This window comes from Colobus angolensis, unplaced genomic scaffold (assembly GCF_000951035.1).
Source record: "Colobus angolensis palliatus isolate OR3802 unplaced genomic scaffold, Cang.pa_1.0 Scaffold224, whole genome shotgun sequence".
In the NCBI taxonomy this organism is placed as follows: Eukaryota; Metazoa; Chordata; class Mammalia; order Primates; family Cercopithecidae; genus Colobus; species Colobus angolensis.
This window is the reverse complement of record NW_012115422.1, coordinates 5,842,333-5,865,188: the sequence shown is the minus strand read 5'-3', so window position 1 is coordinate 5,865,188 and position 22,856 is coordinate 5,842,333. Positions and strand designations below refer to the sequence as shown.

General features: G+C 37.0%; 1 protein-coding gene across 1 annotated transcript in view; it reads left to right on the top strand.

The window, feature by feature from the left end:
* CCDC141 (coiled-coil domain containing 141) overlaps positions 1–22,856 on the top strand; it is a 222,953-nt gene that overhangs the window by 96,855 nt on the left and 103,242 nt on the right. Inside the window, exon 6 of the mRNA XM_011944052.1 lies at positions 11,342–11,458. Within this exon, the coding sequence (XP_011799442.1) occupies positions 11,342–11,458 (117 nt within the window). The remainder of the gene's footprint in view (positions 1–11,341; positions 11,459–22,856) is intronic.

The following is a 22,856-nucleotide window of genomic DNA, read 5'->3' as shown; positions in this document are numbered from 1 at the left end:
CTTAAAACACCTATGTGACATTTTCTCTTGTTAACAGCAGTGACAGCAGTTGGAGTAGTTAGTTAATAAAGCTAAGTGTTGTCTCTTTATGTTGGTAAGAGTACAGATCCTGGGGCCAGACTGTTGGCTGGGTTCAAATCCTAGCTTCACCACTTACTGGCTGAGTAACAGCAATTATTTAACTTCCCTGAGGCTCAGTTTTCTGTAAAAATATGAATAATAATACCAACTACTATCTTAGTGTTAGCAGTTGTTACCATCATGTCTGAAAAAGATGGTGAAGGCCCGACATGTTACATACTCTCCCCACTCCTCGCCCCACAATGTCATGCTCAGATGACGACTGGTCTCAGATTGAAGACCAGTTTTATTATTTGAGTTCACAGGATGTGATAAAAGTCGCTTTAATAATGTTAACAGCTACCCTTGTTCAATGGGCACTGAATTGATAGTTTAAAACAAAAAGTAGTATCTTTTTTTCTGCTTATGATTTAAAAATGCTTCTTTGTTAAAATGTAGCGATCACCCTCCATGCAGATTGCTACTAGAAATTTGGCATACTGCCACCTTCTAGACTTTTATCCAAGTGTGAGCATAGTCACAGGCACACACACATTTATTATAAAAAACTAAACAAACAAATGAAAATTCATTGAATTAGCCTATATATACTGTATTACAACCTGTTTTTTTGTTAAATTGAAAAAAATCAGAAACATATTCTGTGTTTAAGTAGAGCAATTAATTTTAATAAGTGTGTAGTATTCTGCTATTTGAATATAAAACAATTTAAACAGTATTTTTTAATAAGGAGATAGATTTGCTTTGATTTCTTAATATTATAAACAATAATTAATGCTTACTCTGTTGATAATTATATGAACAAGGAATCACTTTAAAGTCCAGGTATGTATAAACACAAATTATCTCACCTGAGTTTTTCAGTTTTTCTGAACTTCTGTTTATTATTGTTATTATTTTTCTTTTTGAGACAGAGTCTCATTCTGTCACCCAGGCTGGAGAGCAGTGGCACAATCTCGACTCACTACAACCTCCACCTCCAGGGTTCAAGCAATTTTCGTGCCTCAGCCTCCCGAGTAACTGGGACTGCAGACACCCGCCAGCACGCTGGCTATATGTTTTGCATTTTAGTAGAGACGGGGTTTCACCATGTTGCCCAGGATGGTCTTGAACTCCTGGGCTCAAGTGACCTGCTGGTCTTGGCCTCCCAAAGTGCTGGGATTACAGGCATGAGCCACTGTGCCCAGCCTGAATGTTCTAAAGTGTTGTTGATGGTACAATGGTGAAGAATTGCAGCAGGGACACTGAGCTGAGTGTCACTCAGTTCGCAATTTGGGTTTTATAGTTATCATGTTCTTGAATGATCTACCTGATAATTCTAGAACATATGGAACCACATTTTATTGGAGGGCAAAGGGTTTTTTTTGTTGTTCTGTCTTATTTTAAGTGAACACAGGAGCTATCAATCTTTACATTAATGAAATATCAACTTTGTCAATCATTTTAACCAATTAAGAAAAAGGGAAATTAAGTAAAAGAGCAAAGATTATTGATGAATAATAATGTGGATGTCTGAATATGTGATGTGTCTTCTCTCATAAGGGCCATTTAAAAGATACATTTAGTGCTTCTCTGTTTCTGAGTGCTGTGGCCTAATGCTTTTGAACTATAATAGTTCAGCTAATTCTCCTTTGGAAAAGAAATTAAGTGACCAGCATGATGGGGACTTAGGATTCACATCAATTGCAGGAAAACAGTAAATGAAAACCACATACTTTCCTATCTTAATTGGGATGTGATCGCCTCATACAGATAATTATAGCATGTTCTTTCATCATTGTTTTTCAGATGTAAAAATGCACTCTTGTTTTACATTTAAAGATAAGCAGCTGACCTTTCTTTTCAGCTCCAGCAGCATCTTATTTTGCAGATAATCTGCCTCATTAATGAAAATCAGAAGCAGCTTGAAGTACTTCGTGCATAATTAATTATCTTGGCAAGAAGATTTATGAATGTAATTTTTCTCAATTGCTCCAATCAGGCATAAGTGAGACAAACAAATATATTAAAACTAAGCTATTCATGGTCTGTGTGTACAAGACAGTGTCAAGGACGTCTAGGAGAATTAAGACATGAGGGCAGACAATCTCTTTTTACTACCCAGATCACATATGGGTTATACATCTTTAGGGGCAGGAAGGATAATAGAATTCACATCAGAAGGTTTTGTGGTTTTATAATTTGAGTAAAATGTGTATCATAATCATGCAGTATATTCCTTGTCAATGGGCAATTCAAACGATATTAAAGATGACATATATGAGCATAGCCTCTGGGCACCAATCTTGTGTCTGGTGGACATCTGTAAAACTGTGCACCCATACAGGCACATGTGAGTGTATTCTCTTGTATAGGATGCCGCCTTCTAACTAGGATTTAGAACTTGAATGATTGAACAGCTTAAATGCATAATTTTGAAAGTCCTTCTCTGGAAGTTCCTTGACTTACCTGAGCTTCTTATCTATTGCTTTGGAAATTTTGAAATGGAGATACTAAACCTATCACCAAGAGATTTTGTGAAAAATAAATGAGAAGGTGTGAGTGAAAATATTTTGAAACATTCACATCAACAAAATGTCAGTCCTGGTCCCATGATTGTGGCGATGCATAATGAGCCTCTTCAGTTGCATTCTTGAGTGTATCTTTCATATTCCAAGAGGTGGTATTCCTGGATAAACAGTGTTATTCCCAAAAGTGGAAATTGGGGGTTGATAGAATGTGAACAAGTTTTAAGTCCCATGATCCATTTTGTCAAATTACCCCCACAAAAGTTGTTTAAATTTGACTCCAGCTAGTTGGAGTTGAGTACTAGTTCCCACCACATTGGTCAATCTTGAGCATTACCTTTTATTTTCATGTTTGCAAATCTGGTCTTGTTGTTTAACTTAGTATTTCCTAAATCTCTAGTGATTGCATTAAAAATACATGCATTTGCCTCTCTCAATAAATGTGAGCTGCTGCCTCAGAAAAAAAAAAAAAAGGAAAAAAAAGTCCTCTGAAGGCAGCTTTCATACATTGGCTGGCATAAGGCCAAAATAAGGGTTGCATTATTTTGGTGACACTGGTATCAAACCGTTGGGTCAGTAACAGGTATAAATGACTGTCCCACTGTCCACAGATGAAAATTTATCACAGAATTTCATTTTGGTATACAGTCTGTCTCTAGAATTCTCTCTAGGGCATGCCAACAGTAAATGCAAAGGATCTGATAGTATTTGTAGAAGGATCACGTAATTTTGACAGAAAAAAAAAACCTTTTCTAACTGGAATGTATGCAAATGACTATTGCTTCCAATGGCACTGCAGTTCAAAGGTTGAAACAGAGGGACTCTGGTGCAGATGGCATGGATACCAATCCTAGCTTTTACATTTACTAGGTATGTGGTTTTGGGCCAGTTACTTAGCCTCTGTGCCTTTTTCTATAAAATGGGGATAATAACAGTATCTACCTATAGATTTATTGTAAAAATAAAAAATATGCATTTTAAAATGCTTTGAGCACAGCTTCGCATATTGTAGGTGCTTAATACTTTTCAAATGTTCACCATATCACTACATACTTTGGTGGTCACTTTCTGAGCTTTACTGGATAATCATTAGCCTACAAAATCAGACACACTGGCCACATCCCACACCAATTCCATAAACCACTAGATAGTCTTAACTTTCTAAAATGTTCTGATATGAACAGGGCATAAATACCATTTCATGGCTTTGTATCCAGTCTAGTTTACTCAAAAGGTCAGCTTTAGCTGGAAGATAGAGTTTAAAACCAATTTTCCACTTCTTAAGTTTCTCCGCCCTTTAGCTATTTCTTTAGGTCACTTATACTTATTATAGTTGATTACGTTTTCATTAAATTAGGTCATTCCTGTATACTGTTCAGTTGAACTGATGGCTTACCAACATTTTGGTTATTGAAGCCCCCAAGTCGGTTGGTAAGGGGGATGGGGACACACACTGTGACCACATTCACTCTCAGAAGTGATGTGTGTGTGTGCTCCCTAGGGAAGGCTCTGTGGTTGCTTCTAATCCTCATGCCCATTGTATGACAGAATTAGCTGTTGCTGCCTACCTGCTAAGCCCTGGGGCTGCCTGTGGGTCTTCTTTTACCTCTCTAAGCTCTTTTCCTTCCCTACCCCTGGTGTTTGTCCCTGGTGATCATTGGCTTCTCTTTTCTCCTGCCACCATCCCAAACTAGCCAGGGAGTAGAAATCATTTTCCCCTCTTCCCTCATTCTCATGATCCAATCCCAAAGATAACCCAAAAGGATGAATTAATGAATATTGTAGGGAGACTCTTAAGCAAACAATAAATGGCATGCTTTAAAAAGATGAAGACATCTTTTAAAATTTACCAATTATTTATTCTGTCTGTATGACAGTTTCTGATTCATTGTTTTTCCCAACAACCAGAGGTTCAGGCCAAAATTTTGATAGGAAATCCATTAAGCTGCCTGACCTAGGAAATGGGAAGGTGAAATGAAAATGTCAAACTTTGGTCCCACTCATAAGTAGCTCTGTACTGTCTGTCGGTCTGTCTCTCACTCCCTTTATCTCACACACACAGTGAATATAATTGGCTGAAGATCACTTAGGGTGGAACTTTAAGTTATATTGGGAAAACCATGCCTTCGATATCTTTGGCAGGGATACACATTGCCAAGACACTGGATGGGGCTGTTTCTTCTCCTGAAAAACAATTTCTTTCCACTGCTGGGGAAGTTATTTTCAATGAGTCAGAGGTAATGTTAGAAATAAAATGTAAGTCCAGAGACTTCTACTGTACTGGTTTTGTCCATTGGACGAAATAACTTTCCATCCATTAAGTAGTTGGAAGTAAAGAGCCTACCTAAACACAAATAATTGTTGTGGGCAATGTTAAGAAGCGAAGTCCTTACTGCCTTTTTTTTAAATGAAATATAGATGTGAGAAGAGAAATTATATGCTAACACAAGTCAGAATAGTTACATACATAAAATTATTCTAGACAGGAAAAAGGATTGTATGTAAAGCTGTTCATAAAGTAACAAGTTTTGCCTTAAAATAACATATTTTAGCTTTCCTACTGCCCCTCAATAGAGAATACCGGGATTTGATACTGGAATTTGTTGAGGAGATACAGATACCTTCCAGTTGATTTCAGTAATTCACAAAGGGCTCCCAAATTCTACAGAAGAAAATTGTGAGCATTGTCCTCCTGGAATCTCTAAGTCCAAATAGTAACAGGCCAATAACTAGATCAGTCCCAGAATACATCTAAAAATGGAAACCCAATCCACGTTTTTGGCAGTAATTGTTTTTTTCTGCCCTCCTCCCAAGTCTGCAGGTGCAAACATCAGCAACACAGCTTTAGCATCTCTTCTAATGTGCATTAGAATCACCTAGTGGACCAAACAGATATTTCAAATCTGGTTATTGCTAGTTAAGTCCAGAGCTCATTTGACTGTATTGTCTAATACAAAATACAACTGGTTCCCCTACTGTAAAAAAAAGAAAAAAAAACCCCAAAGCCCTATGGAAACATGCCTTCAAAATCAAAGCAGGCATTAGAACTGTCACCTGTGACCATCAACTACAGTTGAAAGCATTTCTCTGTATGTGTGTATTTTTGGTAATTGCAAGAGAGACTGTCAAAAAGTCTTCAGTTAAAGAAGATAAATAACTGATGCTTTTTTCCTTTATCAGTTTTTTTGTCCTTAATAGAACCTGGTTATTCAGCAAGTTCTGCACGTGGAAAAGAAAATGAAAGTAATTTGATGAGATTTTCATCTCCCCTTAAGCATTTCTGTTAAGGTGGTTTGAATTGCTTATTGCTAGTTCACCTCCTCCAGCATAATAAAGATAAAAAAGATCTGATTTCAGATTGTAGAACAAATTGCAGAAAAATAAGCTGCAGTGGTTTATGACATTCTGATGCATTGCTTTGGGCTGCAGCAGAAGTTGACCTTCTTGATGCCTCCATTGTTTATCCTTGACCATCAGAGAGCATTTTCTATTGCTTGCATGCCCCATCTTTCAGTCCTGTCTTTGGCACATGTCATTTGGGAAGTGAAATTCTCAGCCTGCTCTTGCTGTCACCACTGCCCACAGCTGGCATCTTGCTCTCAGGGACTCCTTCTGACAGGCCTGACCCACACATTCATTCTCCTCTCTAATGAACTATTTTCACTGAGCCCCTGATTGTATACAGGACCTAATTCGGTGTTAAAATTGGGTTCTATAACCATAGCTTTGCATTTTGGTTTTTATTTTAAGAATGTTCATAAATATAGCCTAAAGAGATATATATAGGCCACTTCTCTTCTCCAGAATCCTTTATTTCTGCAGATGTATATAATAAGCAGGAAACATATTGCATAGTATGAATTTTGACACTGGCATTTCTGTCCCTACCTACAAGAATTTCCTCCTATTGGTTGTTTGAAATTAGGCAAGTTATTGAACTGTCTATTGAACTGTTACCTCATCTATTGAAAAGACAAATATCTTTATCACAGGAGGGGTGCAAAGATTAGTTGAAGTTATGTTGTAGCCTAGCTAAATTAGTACCTAATGCTTCTCTTGGAAGGAAGGCTGGTTCACTTCATTTACTTTCTTCATTCTTATCTACCAGCAGGGGTCCAAAGTGGGACTTCCAACAAGACAAAAATTAAAAATATTTAAAAAACGGAGTCCTTCTTTGCTCAAGGCTAAATTCCTTCAATAGGTACTTAGCCCAAGCTTCCCTCTTTTCCAACCTTCCCACTATTTTTGGTACATCCCTGTATCAACTTTCCTCATGTGTCTTCAGTGATGAACAAGACAAGCAAAGAAATGCATGTCTCACCTAATCAAAGAAAAAAACGTGGGGAGGAGCCCCCTTGTTACCTCTGCTTTCCCGAAAGCTATCATCCTTTACTCAGCCAATGAATGTAGCCAATGTCTTAGTCCATTTTGCATTGCTACAAAGGAATACCTGAAACTGGGTAATTTATGAAGATGAAAGGGTTATTTGGCCCGTGATTCTGCTGGCTGAAAGATTGGGCATCTGTTGAAAGTTCAGGCTGCTTCCACCCATGGCAGAAGGTGAAGGGGAGTTTCCATATGCAGAGATCACATGGCAAGAGAGGAAGCAAGAGAACACGTGGAGGCACCGGGCTCTTTTTAACAACCAGGTCTGCTGGGTAAAGGGAGAACTCTCCCACAGCCCCCACAAAGGAAGGGCATTAATCTATTCACGAGGGGTCTACTCCTATGATCCAAATACCTTCCATTAGATCCCATCTCCAACACTGGGAATCAAATTTCAACATGGGGTTTAGAGGGAACAAACATCAAAACTGTAGCAGCCAACATCCGCACTTAGATGTTCATAAATGCTACCAACTGATATCTCACACCGCTCTTCTCCTGACTCCACTTTTTAAATACCTCTAATTAAAGCCCAGTCTTTAAGTCTACATTTAACAAATATAGTCCAAATATATTTTAATTGGAGAACCATCCAATAATAATAGAATGCAACCTACTGATGTGATTTTGAATTTTCTAGTAGCCACATTTTAAAAGTAAAAAGAAATTAAAAAGCAAAAAGCCACATAAAAAGGGTGAAAACCAATAATATTTTTAAATTAACCCAACATATACAAAATGTTATTTCAATAGGTAATCAATAGTAACATTTTTTTTGTTGAGACAGAGTCTCACTCCTATTGCCCAGGCTGGAGTGCAGTGGCATGATCTTGGCTCACTGCAGCCTCAACTTTGCAGGTTCAGGTGATCTTCCTCCCTTAGCCTCTCTGAGTAGCTGTGACTACAGGTGTGTGCCACCACCCAAAGCTAATTTTTTGTATTTTTTTAGTAGAGACTGGGTTTTGCTATGTTGCCCAGGCTGGTCTCAAACTCTTGCGCTCAAGCGATCCACCTGCCTCAGCTTCCCAAACTGCTCGGTTTACAGGCGTGAACCACCATACTCATACTCATACTGATACTGTTAATGAGATATTTTCATTATACTTTATACTAAGTCTGTGAAATCTGCTGTGTGCTTTATACATGGAGCATGTCTCAATTAGGACTAGTCACTTTCCAAGTACTAGATAGCTATGTTGATTAGTGGCTACTGTATTGGACAGTGCAGGTTTTCCTGCCACCCCACTTTAACTTTGAAGGAAGCTCTTTATTTTCACTGAGCATTCCTGATTGCTTCCTCTCTGCATCTTTGCTGACTTTCCTTTTTCTCCATCTCTTGTCATTCTGTGATAGATGCCACCCTATTACTACACACACACCACTACAAAGATCTGCCTCACTCCTCTGCTGAGTTCTATCTTCTCTGGGCATCAAATACCTAGAATGCCCTATCAAATTAATGGGATGACCACGAACACATTGCTCAGATGGAACTGAAAGATAGAAACTGGGAAGAAAGGAAAAATATTCTAATTTACCCCTTTAATCCATCATTGCTCAGAACCAATTTCCAGTGCATACTTCGAATACTTTTTGTTTTCCTTCCATTGCACATCTCCTCAGCTTATGGCTCATGTTTTCATAGTTTTGCAGGGACCATGTTCTACATAAATGTCCTGGTGCATCATTTACTGTACTTATCACTCAGGCTTCTGGACAGCAGCTGACATAATTTAAAACCTTATAAAAAGTGCACTTAGAATATCTATGCAGCTGTCTGAAGTAGCTACTCGCCAGGCACAATGACTGATTTACTGGGTGGCAGAATATTATGATTGACATGCTCCTGGTTATTTAGGGTGTCCTATCTTGTGATCAGAAGGACTCTGAGAGCCTATTTTGTGTGCATCCCACAGCATACATGGTAAATCTGATCTAAGAGTCTGCTCCTGTGTGTGAATACCTCATAATGAGATGTAACACCCTCATGATGATTGACTTACTTCCGAGTGTTATGCCAACTTGTTTTTATGTTTCTTTCCAGGGTGCATCTGGTAGTAACAATTTGTAGATCTAGAGAGTCAGCATGATTTAACAGGCAGGAACGTGAATAAGACACGCTGAACATTATCGTAGTTCTTTACATTCTCTTAAAGAGAATAGTATTGTCTCACAGGAATAGTATCCTTTGGGAGTTGAAATAGTATGTGCCAAATCCAGAAGATGAGGTCAGTAGATACTGTTTAAAAATCAAAACAACTCACTCTTTCCCAGCTTTCATCACTGCTGGCATGTGTTAGATGACAAGTCTTTGACTCACAAAGTTTAATAAGATTATCTGAGGGTTCAGGCTTCTCACCTGTTTTTAGAGATTAGAGAACACCTGTTTGTACCCATTTTTCACCCACTCTGATTCTATATTAACTGTCCCTATTAAAGCATTGTTGAGATGTCAAGTCCCTCCCACTTTAGCTAAGAATAAATAAAACTCACTTTCATTTAATAAAATAAACGATCTCTGGAAGTTAGTTATATCATGATCCACTTTGAGGAAACCCTTAAATCATTGCTCTAGTTGTGTTTTTATAGGGGTTTACTGCATTTTTGGGAGAAAATTATTTTGTTTTACACAATAAAATAATAAATTTTACAGCTGTTGATAAAATACTCTGTGTGTGTTTTCATAGGCACATTGTACATATCATCTAGCTCTAACTGGATACCAGAAAAACAGACTCTCTTCAAATAATTGTAAATACATAAGCACAATACTTGTGTATCTTGGGGACTAACTAGATAATGTGTGTATTGTGCATAGATTACCATATATTCAGAAGACAGTGAGATGTATGTCACATGAAAACTGCTACAAGGTCACCAGTATTCTTTTCTTTGCACTAATGATGGACTAAAATGGTGGTTAACAAAGACATTTCCAATTAGCAGAAAGCTGGAGAAATGCTTCCATCCTGTATTTTAACTGCCTAGTCCATGCTGAGAAATACTAAGAGTTGGTGTAGACCTTCTTTGTCATAGTCAGCTTTGTGATATCAGCCCTATAAATGGTGTGTCCTATTCTAGGTGAGCCATTAACTCTGATGTGTGTGTGTGTGTATGTGTGTGTCATGTGCATTTATTGTGTGGAACTTCCAAACTAATCTAGAGTTCTCCTTGGCCACATGTTTCACACATTTCTCCATGTTACAGGATTTCAGAGAAATCCTGAGACTGCAACAGGCAAGACAACCTAGGCTGGGGAAAGACATAGTATCAGGCTTGGGATTTATATGCCCATTGTTTTGAATGGGCTGCCAGCATTCATTTTTCAGATTTGAAGTCATTTCCCCTGATGGCAGGGCTATAAGATTTGAAATGACTCAAGCGTGGCAGCAGGGCACAATGGAAAGAGCATGGACTTTGAAATCCTGCAGACTGGATGGAGGACAAACTCTGCTACTTACTATGTGACTGTGGATAAGCTGCTTAACCTCTTCAAAACTCAGTTACCACATCTCTAAAATGATGATATCATGACTGTTATAAAGTTGTTGAGAGAAATAGAGATGATGCCCAAAAAGCAACTAGCAAACTATCTAGCTGGTAGTAGTCTCTTAAGAATCAGTCATTATGATATGATCATAAGGATAATGCTATACAGGATTCGAAAGTAAAAAATCTAAGTCTCCTTTAATTGGGATAAGGAATCTGTATCCAGGGCCCCCATGACAAGTGTTGGCATCATTTAAAAAGGTACAGATTATTTCAAGTCCTTTGCTATTTGTGGTTTCAGCACTGTATATGGCATGTATGATAAGTCAATGTAAATGTGAGTCATGCCCTTACCACTTATAATGTCAATGGATTTTAATAACCTCTCTATTTTCTGGATATAGATTTCCAGCACTTGTGGCAAACTAAATATTTCTGCATAGTCTATTTTATGGCAGAAAATATAATTCTACCTATACTGTTTAATATTTTCATATGGGTTTATATAACTATACTTAGATTCATATTCATTTCCAGGAAAGAAGATATATTTTAAACGAATTCATGATTTTTGGACTGCTTGGGAATGCATTTTGATTCTTTGTTAGGAGATTTTGATTTTATTCATGCCATATAATCTACTGAACTGATTAGTCATTTTCATAGTTTTCTGGGATTTTTTTTTTCTTTTATGCATGTAGAGGTTAAATGAAGAAAAAATTCTAAACTTGTTCATATTATTTTAATACATGACATAGTTTATATAAAGAGAAATTAAAGTAGCTTAAGTTTTGAAAGGTTGAGGGACTATTTCTGAATTTTTATTCACTTATTCTGATTATTTGAATTTTGATCTTTCTTTGTTGCTTTTTACCTAGGTTACTTGTTGGTTTCAGAAAACAATAAGAGATTTACAGGAACAAAGTCTAGGTTCATCACTTTCAGACAATGAGGATCTAATTCGTAAGCACGAGGAACTGATAATAAAAGCAAAGGTAAGAGATATATTAGACACTTTAAAAATAATTGAAAAATGCATTAACTTTTCTTGAATATGCTTCTGTGGGTAATTTAGAGGAGAACTGAGAAGTCTCTTTGATTAATCTACTATTCATGTAAAAAAACATCCCAATAACATTAGCAATATCACTGTGCATTGACAGGGCTTCCAGAATAATGATGGACAAATTAACAGCTTCTACAACAATAACTATATTGTTCTGAATAGTTATTATATGCCAGGCACTATACTATGTATATGAAATCCATTATCTAAATTATCATAAAACCCCTAAGGGGGAGGTATTATTTTCCCCATTTTATGCATCAAAACAAATAAAACACAGAGGCTTGGAAATGCAAAGTCGCTTGACCAATATAATCTTGTCAGTGGCAGATTTGAAATTCAGTTCTAGGTTTTGTCTAATACAAAGGCCCAAGCTCTTAAACGTTATACTTTTTTAGCTTTCTAAAATTTTTTTCTACACTGAGATATCATTACTATGAGTCATCACTTTTATGACTTCCAGATATAATTTGATTGCTGTTCCCATTTACATATCTTTTGCTCCTTAACTTGCTTTAGATTTCTCAGTTTTGCAACAAGAAATGGTTACCAGCCCGGCAGCCACTTGTAGGTATATAGAATGCCTTAAAATGCAAGCATGAAGTGCTGAAAGCAAGATGAGTAAAGCATCTGTGTTGTGGTTGACCTTCTCTCCATTGTGTCTTGTTATTTGAAAATCAATGCATTTATACATCTGGGGGTCTGTAAATACTTTCCAAAATTCTTTACAGAGGCTCCGTATTGATCTGCAAGAAAACAGAAGTCCATCATAGTAGATGGAATGAGAACAGTGAATAATCACTCTCAAGATTTAGATAACTTTGTATTATTACTATTTTAGATGATTGATAGTTGTAGGTAGAGCTAAGTCATAAAGCTCTAGAAAACAATGGCTCAACACTACTAAACAATAGCTGAATACAGGCTAGACAAGTCAAATATTCACATACCTGGGAGGATAGGAGTCGGCAAGATGAGGACGGAGGCAGTAGATTGCATTTATTTAGACTTAAATCTTTTCATGGGGATCATGACACATTTGTTTCAGTTTCTTGCTTCTGTTTGAACACTCCAGTGTCTTCTAGGCATTCCAAGTGTTTGGTTTGAATATTTGACTGATTGATAAAAGGTGTACTTACAGAAGACTGTTGACTAATAATGACTGATTATTTTTTAAGTTCTTAAAATTTTTCAGCATTTGGTTTATCTGTTTAGGAGGTTAATTTTTTTCATTGAATTATATGGCAATTGATTCTGTTTGTATCAAACTCAAGTTTTATCAGTGAAAATTCTATTGAAAGCCCCAAATGCTAAGCACAAGAGTTCACCAGAATTGCATAGGATGCTGCTTCCTTTAATACCAAAAAAAAAAAGCAGTATATAGTGTACACATAATTTATACATCCCTTGGGGTTATACTCACGATAAATGTGGGGTTATGGTTTCCTCTAGCCTGAAGACAGTCTGGAGTAGAATATTTGTTAATGTTTGACCTTAGTAAGCCACAGTTTTTCTCATAGTTTATAGCTGTATTTCCACCTCTGATGTGCATAAGCAAAAAAGCATATAGATGTTATTTCCATCAATATTATTAAGTTGCAGGTATAAGGGATGTAAAAAATAATTTTTAAAAGACTATTTTTAGAGCAGTTTTAAGTTCACAGCAAAATTAAGGGGAAGGTGTAGAGATTTCCCATATACACCCTGCCCCCACACATTCATAGTCTCCCCCATTATCAACATCCTCACCAGAGTGGTGCATTTAACGGACCTACATTGACACATCATTATTACCCAAAGTTCATAGCTTATATTAGGGTTCACTCTTGGTTTTGTACAGTCTATGGGTTTGGACAAATGTATGATGACATGTATTGAATGATTGAACATCATTGAATTATACAGATTATTCTTGCTACCCTAAAACTCCTCTGTGCTCTGCCTGTTCATTCTTTTCCACACCCCCAACTCCTGACAACCACTGATCTTTTTACTCTCTTCATAGTTTTGCCTTTTCCAGAATGTCATGTAGTTAGAATTGTACAGTAGGTAGGCTTTCAGATTGATGTTTTTCACTTAGTAATATGTATTTAAGTTTCCTTTATATCTTTTCATGACTTGATAGTTCATTCCTGTTTAGAAATAAATAATATTCTAGATAAGCCTGCATGACATAGGGAGACTCCATCTCTACAAAATATTTAGCCAGGTGTGGTGGTGCATGCCTGTGGTCCCAGCTACTCAGGAGGCTGAGGTAGGGGGATTGTTTGAGCCTGGGAGATTCCATACAAGTATATCCACTTCCTTTAGGGTCCTGAACTACTCTGCATCTTGTGCAGAAGCTGAGTACTGCCCCATGTACTCAAGTAGTTTTCAAGCCAAAATGTTTTTGAAAAGTGAGGCAGAGAAACCTATTTCTCTACAGCATTCCTGAGAGTAAATTTATTTTCCTTTTTATTTTTATTTCTTGAGATGAGGGTCTCGCTCTGTCACTCAGGCTGGAGCACAGTGGTGCAATCATAGCTCACCACAGCCTCGACATCCTAGGTTCAAGCGATCCTCCCACCTCAGCCTCCCGAGCACCTGGGACGGCAGATGCACACCACCACACCTGGCTCATTTTGGTTTTATTTATGTATTTTTTTTTGTAGAGATGGGGTCTTGCTATGTTTCTCAGGCTGGTCATGAACTCCTGGCCTCAAGTGATCCTCCCACCTCAGCCCTCTAAATTGCTGAGATTACAGGCATGAACTATCATACCTGGCAAATTTATTTTCTAAAAAAAAAAAAAAGGATTAGTTTATTTATCGGGATTTCTTTTTTTTTATTTATTTCTGTGAAGCATTCTTTCCAATGTAAGATTTTCCTTCCGAACTATGGGTTGGGCTAGAGAGCCATCAATCTTAATCCACCTTTAATTACAAATTACAAAAATGTGGATTAATTATTTAGAGTAATTCATTCAAATGAAAATAAATGCTCAAATATAACTTGTAGATACAAAAAGGTTCTAAAGATATTTGCCATGAATTTCAGACACTAGAGAATTCACTGGCAAGATAACTGGTTATTAAGACTTCAGGAGTCTCCGAATCATATGGGTTGAGAGAGACCACCATCAGTCTATATGCACAAAGGGGAGTGGTGCTCTATTCTGGGGTGATCCAGGACAGCTTTCTGGAATGATGGGGCTTGAACAGATGGATAGAATATGAGTTTTTGGTTAGGAGGGGGTGGTCAAACCAGAATATGGCAGAATAAGGCAAACAGCAATCAAACCAGGCTGTCTATGATGAGAGTTAAAGTCTTCGTAATGTGTAAGCCAGAGAAGAGAGGCTAAGGGGAGTTGTCCTAGAGGCAATAGACATCCACAGCCATTCTGTAGGAAAGAAATAATAATTCATGGTCATGACAGAAAAGTAGACTTCCACAGGTTGGGAAATAGAAGAGATTCCTGAAGCAATGAGAGGTAGGCCTAGATGACCTCAAAACTTTCTTTAATTTTCAAATCCTGTAAATGAGATAGGATGTACATTTCAATATCAATTATGCTTGTTATATTGAAAGCAAGACGAGTGTAAAAAACACCTTTCCAGAGCTGGTTGAAGGGAATAAGTCTGGGTGGGGGAAGTAGCAGTATTTTTTTAAAGTAGACAGTATCTTACCTTGGTATTCCCAGCACATAGGACAGTGCCTGATATGAAAAGGATTTGATTGATGTCTGTGTAGTAAGTCTTTTATGTTGTGAAGAAGAAACATCCTTTTAGTTTTTCTTTGTGATTCCCTGGTGACTTGAGATAATCACTTAGCCTTCTTTTATCTATCTATCCACCCATAATCTTTAAAATCGTTTTTGTAGCCCTCAGAGTAGAGTTACACTTCCCTTTTGGTTTACCTTATTGTCTTCGCCTTTATTCTCTGTCTCCCTCACATTCTCATTCTCACAGGCACCTACTCTAATGGGCTCAACTTTTGTCTTTAGACATAGTCCTATTTCTAAAATATAGAGTTACATGCTTTAATTTTCATAAATAGTATGAAGACGTAGATCTCATATTGCTTTTTGCTATAACACTCTTTGCATCTAGTTTATACAGTTCTTTGTGTTCTTCAGTATGCTAATTTCTAGTTGCAATGTAAATTTGGAAAGTTGTATTACATACATGATGTTCTACTTATATCCTTCTTAACTTGTCACTGCCTCCCCCTATTTCTTTATTCCTTCCTAATTTCCGATCTTATAGCGCACTCATTCTTTTTTCTGCTGTACTCCTTCTGCCATTCAGCCCTTCTGCCAAGTTCTTCACTTCAGCTGTTATATTTTTCATGCCCAATTGCTGACATTGATTCTTCTTCACAAATGGTTTTCTGTTTTACCTATCTAATGTATTTCCTCATATCTTAAGATATACTTTTTAATATATTAAATTTTTGGTCTGTCCAGTGCATTAATTCTACTTCTTCTATATTTCAGTGTTGCCTGTGGTCAACAGATGTTGTTTATCCCTGTGAGTTAATGTTCCATTGGGATATCAGTAACTTTGATATGTTGGGGATATGAAAGCCAGTGCTCTAACTTACCCCTTCTGGGTGAGTTGGGGAGAGTACCCCTAAGTGCAGATGACTTCTTTTGCTACAGTTAGTATTCAGCCATTCCCATTTGTCCCCCAACACCCCTCCTCCACTACACAAACAAAAGAGTATACCCCTTGGGCGACCTCCCAGTGACTGGATTCTGGACCTTGCTTTTATCCATGACCTATTTCTCTGGGTGGTATTATACCCAGCTCACATGGTGGAGAGTTGGTATGGACACATGAAGAAACAGATCAGGTTGCCTGCCTCTCTAATATCAACTATCCATCTAATTAGATTTCCATGGGATTCTGTTTTTTCTCTCTTACTGGTACTGGACTGAGGGTACTATTTTCTATCCAAAAAAGGTACAAAGATGACCAATGACCAGGGAGGTAAGGAGAGAAAGCATGACACCTAAAAAGTTCTCCCCTGACATATCTCCTGTCTATGGCATCCATCCTTATTGTATGTAGACAGCCATGTGCCCTGAGACTCAACTACATTTTGTCTCCCACAGAAAAGTTCTGTGATCTACAAAACCTTGCTTTCACTTTACAGAAAGAGCCAGCTACATAATTTGTGGGGCCCAGTGCAACATAAAATTATGGAAGGTTTTCTTAAAATATTATTGAGAAGTTCAGTATAGGGACAGCATAGGCCCCTTTTAAACATAAGGCTCTATATGATTGCACAGGTCAGTTGACCATGAAGTCAGTCCTATATATAGGGTTAGGATTTCTGGAAAGACCTGGCAGCCTTTGCTGGATATACATTTTCCTTAGCCACTTTATTAACCTCTTCTTACTTGAATTAGCAGGCTTCCTACAAGAAACCAAACTAAAAGAAAAAAACATGCAGATTAGATTAGAGAAAATGGAATTATAATGACAAAATGTTTATAGTTCTATATTCTTTGTCTTCCCTTACTCCAGAACAGAGTATGTTCTGTGAACAATGCAATATCTGGAAGTTGACTATAATGCTATACTTGGTTGCATCTACATGGAGAAAAACAGGTTTAAACCCCTGCTATGACATTCACTACAAAGTGAATGACATACCTTGGGTACATGACATACCTGTGAGCCCCACTTTCCTCACCTGTAAGCCTTGAAAATTCAATTAGAAAATTTTTATAACAATAATAGTGGGAGACTTCAACACTCTACTGACAGTATTAGAGAGATAATTCAAGGCAGAAAATTAACAAAGATATTCAAGACCTGAACTCAACATTGGACCAAATGGATATGTTAGACATCTATAGAACTTTTCATCCCAAAACAACAGAATATACATTATTTTTATCACCACATGGCACATACTCTAAAATTGACCACATAATTGGACATAAAACAATCCTCAGCAAATGGAAAAGAACTGAAATCATACCAAACACACTCTCAGACCACAGCACAATGAAAATAGAAGTCAAGACAAGGAGAATCACTTAAAACCATGCAATTACATGAAAATTAAACAACATGCTCCTCGGTGACTTTTGGGTAAACAATGAAATTAAGGCAAAAATCAAAAAGTTCTTTGGAACTAATGAGAACAAAGATACAACATACTAGAATCTCTGGGACACAGCTAAGGCAGTGTTAAGAGGGAAATTCATAGCACTAAATGCCCAGCATTTAGTGTTCTCCCCTAAATGTCTTTCTAACGTCAAAAAGTTAGAAAGATCTCAAACTAACAACCTATCATCTCAACAGAAAGAATTAGAGAAAAGAACAAATCAACCCTAAAGCTAGCAGAAGACAAGAAGTAACCCAAATGAGAGCTGAACTGAAAGAAATGAAGACATGAAAAAACATTCAAGAGATCAATGAATCCAGAAGTTGGTTTTTTGAAAAACTTAGTAAGCTAGATTGGCTGCTAGCTAGAGTAATAAAGGAGAAAAGAGAGAAGATCCAAATAAACATCATTCGAAATAGTGAAGGGAATATTACCACTGACCCCACAGAAATAAAAATCACCATCAGAAGCTACAACGAACACCTCGATACAGACCTAAAAAAATTCCTAGACACATATACCTTCCAAGACTGAATCATGAGGAAATTGATTCTCAGAACAGACCAATAATGAACTCCAAAATTGAATAAATAATAAATAGCCTATCAACAAAAAAAAAAGCCTAAGACCAGATAGATTCATAGCCAAATTCCACCAGAGGTTCAAAGAAGGGCTGGAACCATTTCTCCAACAACTATTCCCAAAAATTGAGGAGGAGTGACTCCTCCCCAATTCATTCTATGAGGCCCAAACCTGGCAGAGACACAACAAAAAATGAAAACCAGGTCAATATCCTTGATGAATATTGATGCAGAAATCCTCAACAAAACACTTACAAACCAGATCGAGCAGCACATCAAAAAGCTAATCCACCACAATCAAGTAGGCTTCATCCCTGGGATGCAAGTTTGGTTCAACATATGCAAATCAATAATTGTGATTCATCACATAAACAGAACTAAATTAAGCACCGCTTCATTTTAAAAATCTTCAATAAACTGGATATTGAAGGAACATACCTCCAAATAATAAGAGCCATCTATGACAAACCCACAGCCAACATTATACTGAAAGGGCAAATGCTGGAAGCCTGGCACAAGACAAAGATGCCCTCTTTCACCACTCTTAATCAACATAGTATTGGAAATCCTAGCCAGAGCAATCAGGCAAGAGAAAGAAATAAAGTGCATCCAAATAGGAAGAGAGGAAGTCAAACTCTCTCTTTTTGCAGATGACATGATTCTATATCTAGAAAACCCCATAGTCTTGGTCAAAAGCTCCTTCAACTAATAACTTCAGCAAAGTTTCAGGATACAAAATCAATGTACAGAAATAACTAGCATTCCTATACACCAACAACAGCCATGCCAAGAGCCAAATCATAAAGGCAATCCCATTCACAGTTGCTGCAAAAAAAATTAAATTCCTAGCTAACCAGGGAGGTGAAAGATCTCTACAATGAGAATTAGAAAACGCTGCCCAAAGAATTCACAGACAACACAAACAAACAGAAACACATTCCATACTCATGGATAGGAAGAAAGAATATCATTAATATGGCTATACTGCACAAAGCAATTTACAGATTCAAGCCTATTCTTATCAAAATATCAATGACATTCTTCACAGAAGTAGAAAATCCTATTTTAAAATTAATATAAGATCAAAAAGAGCCCAAATAGCCAATCCTAAACAAAAAGCACAAAGCTGGAGGCATTATGTTACCAAAGTTCAAACTATACTACAGGGCCACAGTAACCAAAACAGCATGGTACTAGTACGAAAACAGGTACCTAGACCAAGGAAACAGAATAGGGAATCCAGAAATAAGGCCACAAACCTATGACCACCTGATCTTCAAAAAAGCTGACAGAAACAAGTGATAGGGTAAAGACTCCTTATTCAATAAATACTGGAATAATTGACTACCCATATGCAGAAGATTAAAGGTGGACCCTTCCTTACACCATATGCAAAACTCAACTCAAGATGGGTTGAGTAAGGACTTAAATGTAAAACCCAAAACTATAAAATCCCTGGAAGACAACTTAGGCAATATTATCCTAGACACAGGAACAGGCAAAGATTTCATGACAAAGACACCCAAAACTATTGCAACAAAGCAAAAATTGACAAGTGGGATCTCATTAAACTAAAGAGCTTCTGCACAGCAAAATAAACTATCAACACAGTAAACAGACAACCTACAGAATGGGAGAAAATATTTATAAACTATGCATCTGACAAAGGTCTAATACCAGCATCTATAAGGAACTTAAACAAATGTACAAGAGAAAAACAAACAACTCCATTAAAAAGTGGGCAAAGGACATCAACAGACCTTCTCAAAAGAAGACATACGTGTAGCCCACAAACATGAAAAAAAGCTCAATATTGCTGATTATTAGAGAAATGCAAATCGAAACCACAATGAGATACCATCTCACACCAATCTGAATGGCAAAGTCAAAAAATAACAGATGCTGGTGAAGTTGTGGAGCAAAGGGAACACTTACACACGGTTGATGGGAATGTGTAAATCACAGTATGGAGACTCCTCAAAGCTAAAAGCAGAACTACCATTCAACCCAGCAATCTCATTACTGGGCATATACCCAGATGAATAGAAATCATTCTACCATAAAGATATATGCATGTCAATGTTCATTGTATCACTATTCACAACAGTGAAGACATAAAATTATCCTAAATGCCCATCAATGACAGATTGGATAAAGAAAATTTGGTACATATACACCATGGAATACTATGCAGCCATAAAAAAGAAAGAGATCATGTCTTTTGCATGAACATGGATGGGGCTGGAGGCTATTATCCTTAGCAAACTAATGCAGGAACAGAAAACAAAATACTGCATGTTTTCACATATAAATGAGAGTCAAATGGTGAGCACTTATGAATACAATGAAGAAAACAGCCGACACTGGGGTCTTCTTGAGGGTGGAGGATGGGGGAAGGAAGAGGATCAGAAAAGATAACTGTTGGGGACTGGGCTTAATACCTGGGTGATGAAATAATCTGTACAACAAACCCCGTGACACGAGTTCACCTATGTAACAAACCTTCACTGTATCCCTGAACATAAAATAAAAGTTAATAAAAAGAAAATGTTTGTGAACACATCCACGTTTTAGTAGTGACTCCAAAAATATTGTTTGGTTTCCTTTCCCATCCATAGTATAGACTTCCAAATAGTTTTTATCTGTGGTTTTTCAACAATCTAATTTCTTGTTCATGGAAAAGAAATTCAATTTTATATGTCCATGAGTAGTAAGCAACGTATTACATTTTGGACTTTTGTTTCGGTGTCGATATGAGGCACAGAATAGGAAATGTTCCTTTCAAAGAAGATTTAACATAGAAATAAGGCATCAAGCTGAGGATTCATTAGTGAAGCTCCTATAAATAATCTGGTAACACAGAGAAAGCAGGTGTTCTCTGCTACCCACAGCTAAATTCAACAGCAGGAAGCTGGTGTGTATGGCTTGTTAGTCTACTCAGTGAGTTCTTTCTAACTAAACTTTGAAAATGTCTCTATCATTTCTTACTGGAATACATTCAGAACAAGAAATACGGCAACTTTCATAGCTCTTAAAAAGTGTGATACTTTATTCAGAACGTATTGAAATAAATGAACTAACGGATTTTTAAATATGACCTTTGACTGTGGGTAATTGTTTTAAATTATACTTTCTTTACCGAATATGAAAATTCTTTTTTTCTTTTACATGCGTAAGAGACAAAGAAATAGCAGATATGGATAATTATAAACCATCCTTTGGTTTAAAACCTTAAATACTCTTAAATTGTATTATAAATCAACTTGATGCCCCAAAGCTTGAATTCAACCTTTGAAACTCAGAATTTGTTGTAGGATGTATTAAAATACTATGCAAACAAATACTTGCTAATTTTTTTTTTTGAGGAGGTATAATCAGTCCTTCTCTTACACATCAGAAATAATGTTCATATAATAGAACTCCCTTCATGAACCAATCTGTACTTCTATAGCTTCAACCCTTGATTAAGTTCAGGCTCTTTCTAGTTCGTGCCATGGGGGAATGAATGTGTGGATTAGTGCTTCTCAACTCTGGCTGCACACTAGAGTCACCTGGGGGGTGTTGAAAAAATACTGATGTCTGCATCTCATTCCCAGAGATTCTATGTAGGTTTTGGTGGGCATCTGGCTTGAAAAAAATAATGTTAATCTTAAAATGTTGGAGTTTCTGTTAAAAAAGAAATCTAGATTTCCTGTTTTTTTTTAAAAAAAACTGGAAGATCTGGCATTATCAACTCATCTTCCCACATAGACATAGTGACTCCTGGCTGGAGCCCAGTAATACCTGTTTCTTTTAGAAAAGGTATGTGCACATGAGTCTGCCACAGTCCTTAGTTTGCCACTATTCCTCATGACCTACCTCCCCTTTTAGCCTTGCTTCACTTATTCACATTATGTGCCTGGCTGCTGTAAACATTTGGATTTGAGACCAGATGGGCAATTAAATATCATCAAAGTATAGCTTAAACTGATTTGCATTTTGGGAGATTACCTTGGAAACAATGTGAATGACAGTAATGGGAGGGAGATAGAAGACAGAAAATCACTTAAGAAACTACTGTGCTTTGAATGGGAGTGACTTTAGGAAGGGCATGATCTCTTTCGAGATGGAGGTTATTAATCTCCATCTTTAAGGCTTAAAGGAACCTTATATAGCCTTGTTATTCAAGGTGTGACTCCCAGAGAGCAACAGCAGCGTCAGAGAGTTGTTAGAGATTTAGAATCCCAAATCCACCCATCACACTTACGGAATGAGACTGTGTTTTAACAAATTCCCCAAGAGGATTTGTATTCATGCTAAAATTTAAGAGGCACCAACTTAGACATTTCACCCATGTGTTTCATGTATGTTCATGTTCCTCTTAATTTTTATAGATGACTTCTTATATTGTTGTCTTTTATTATGACATGTATTGTTTATGAAGTTCTTGATTAATAATAATTTTTGAAGTTCTGGGAGAGAAGCAAAACTGAAAATTGTGTATAGAGACATCATCTTCATTGTTTTAATATAGCAGCATTCACATATCTCAGCTTCAAGATTAAAACCATCTTCCACGATTCATCATCTAATCCAATTTTCCAAGTCATTGAAAATATTTTCTAGTCATTATTGAGTGATTTCATAAATTGGATTTGTGATCTTGGC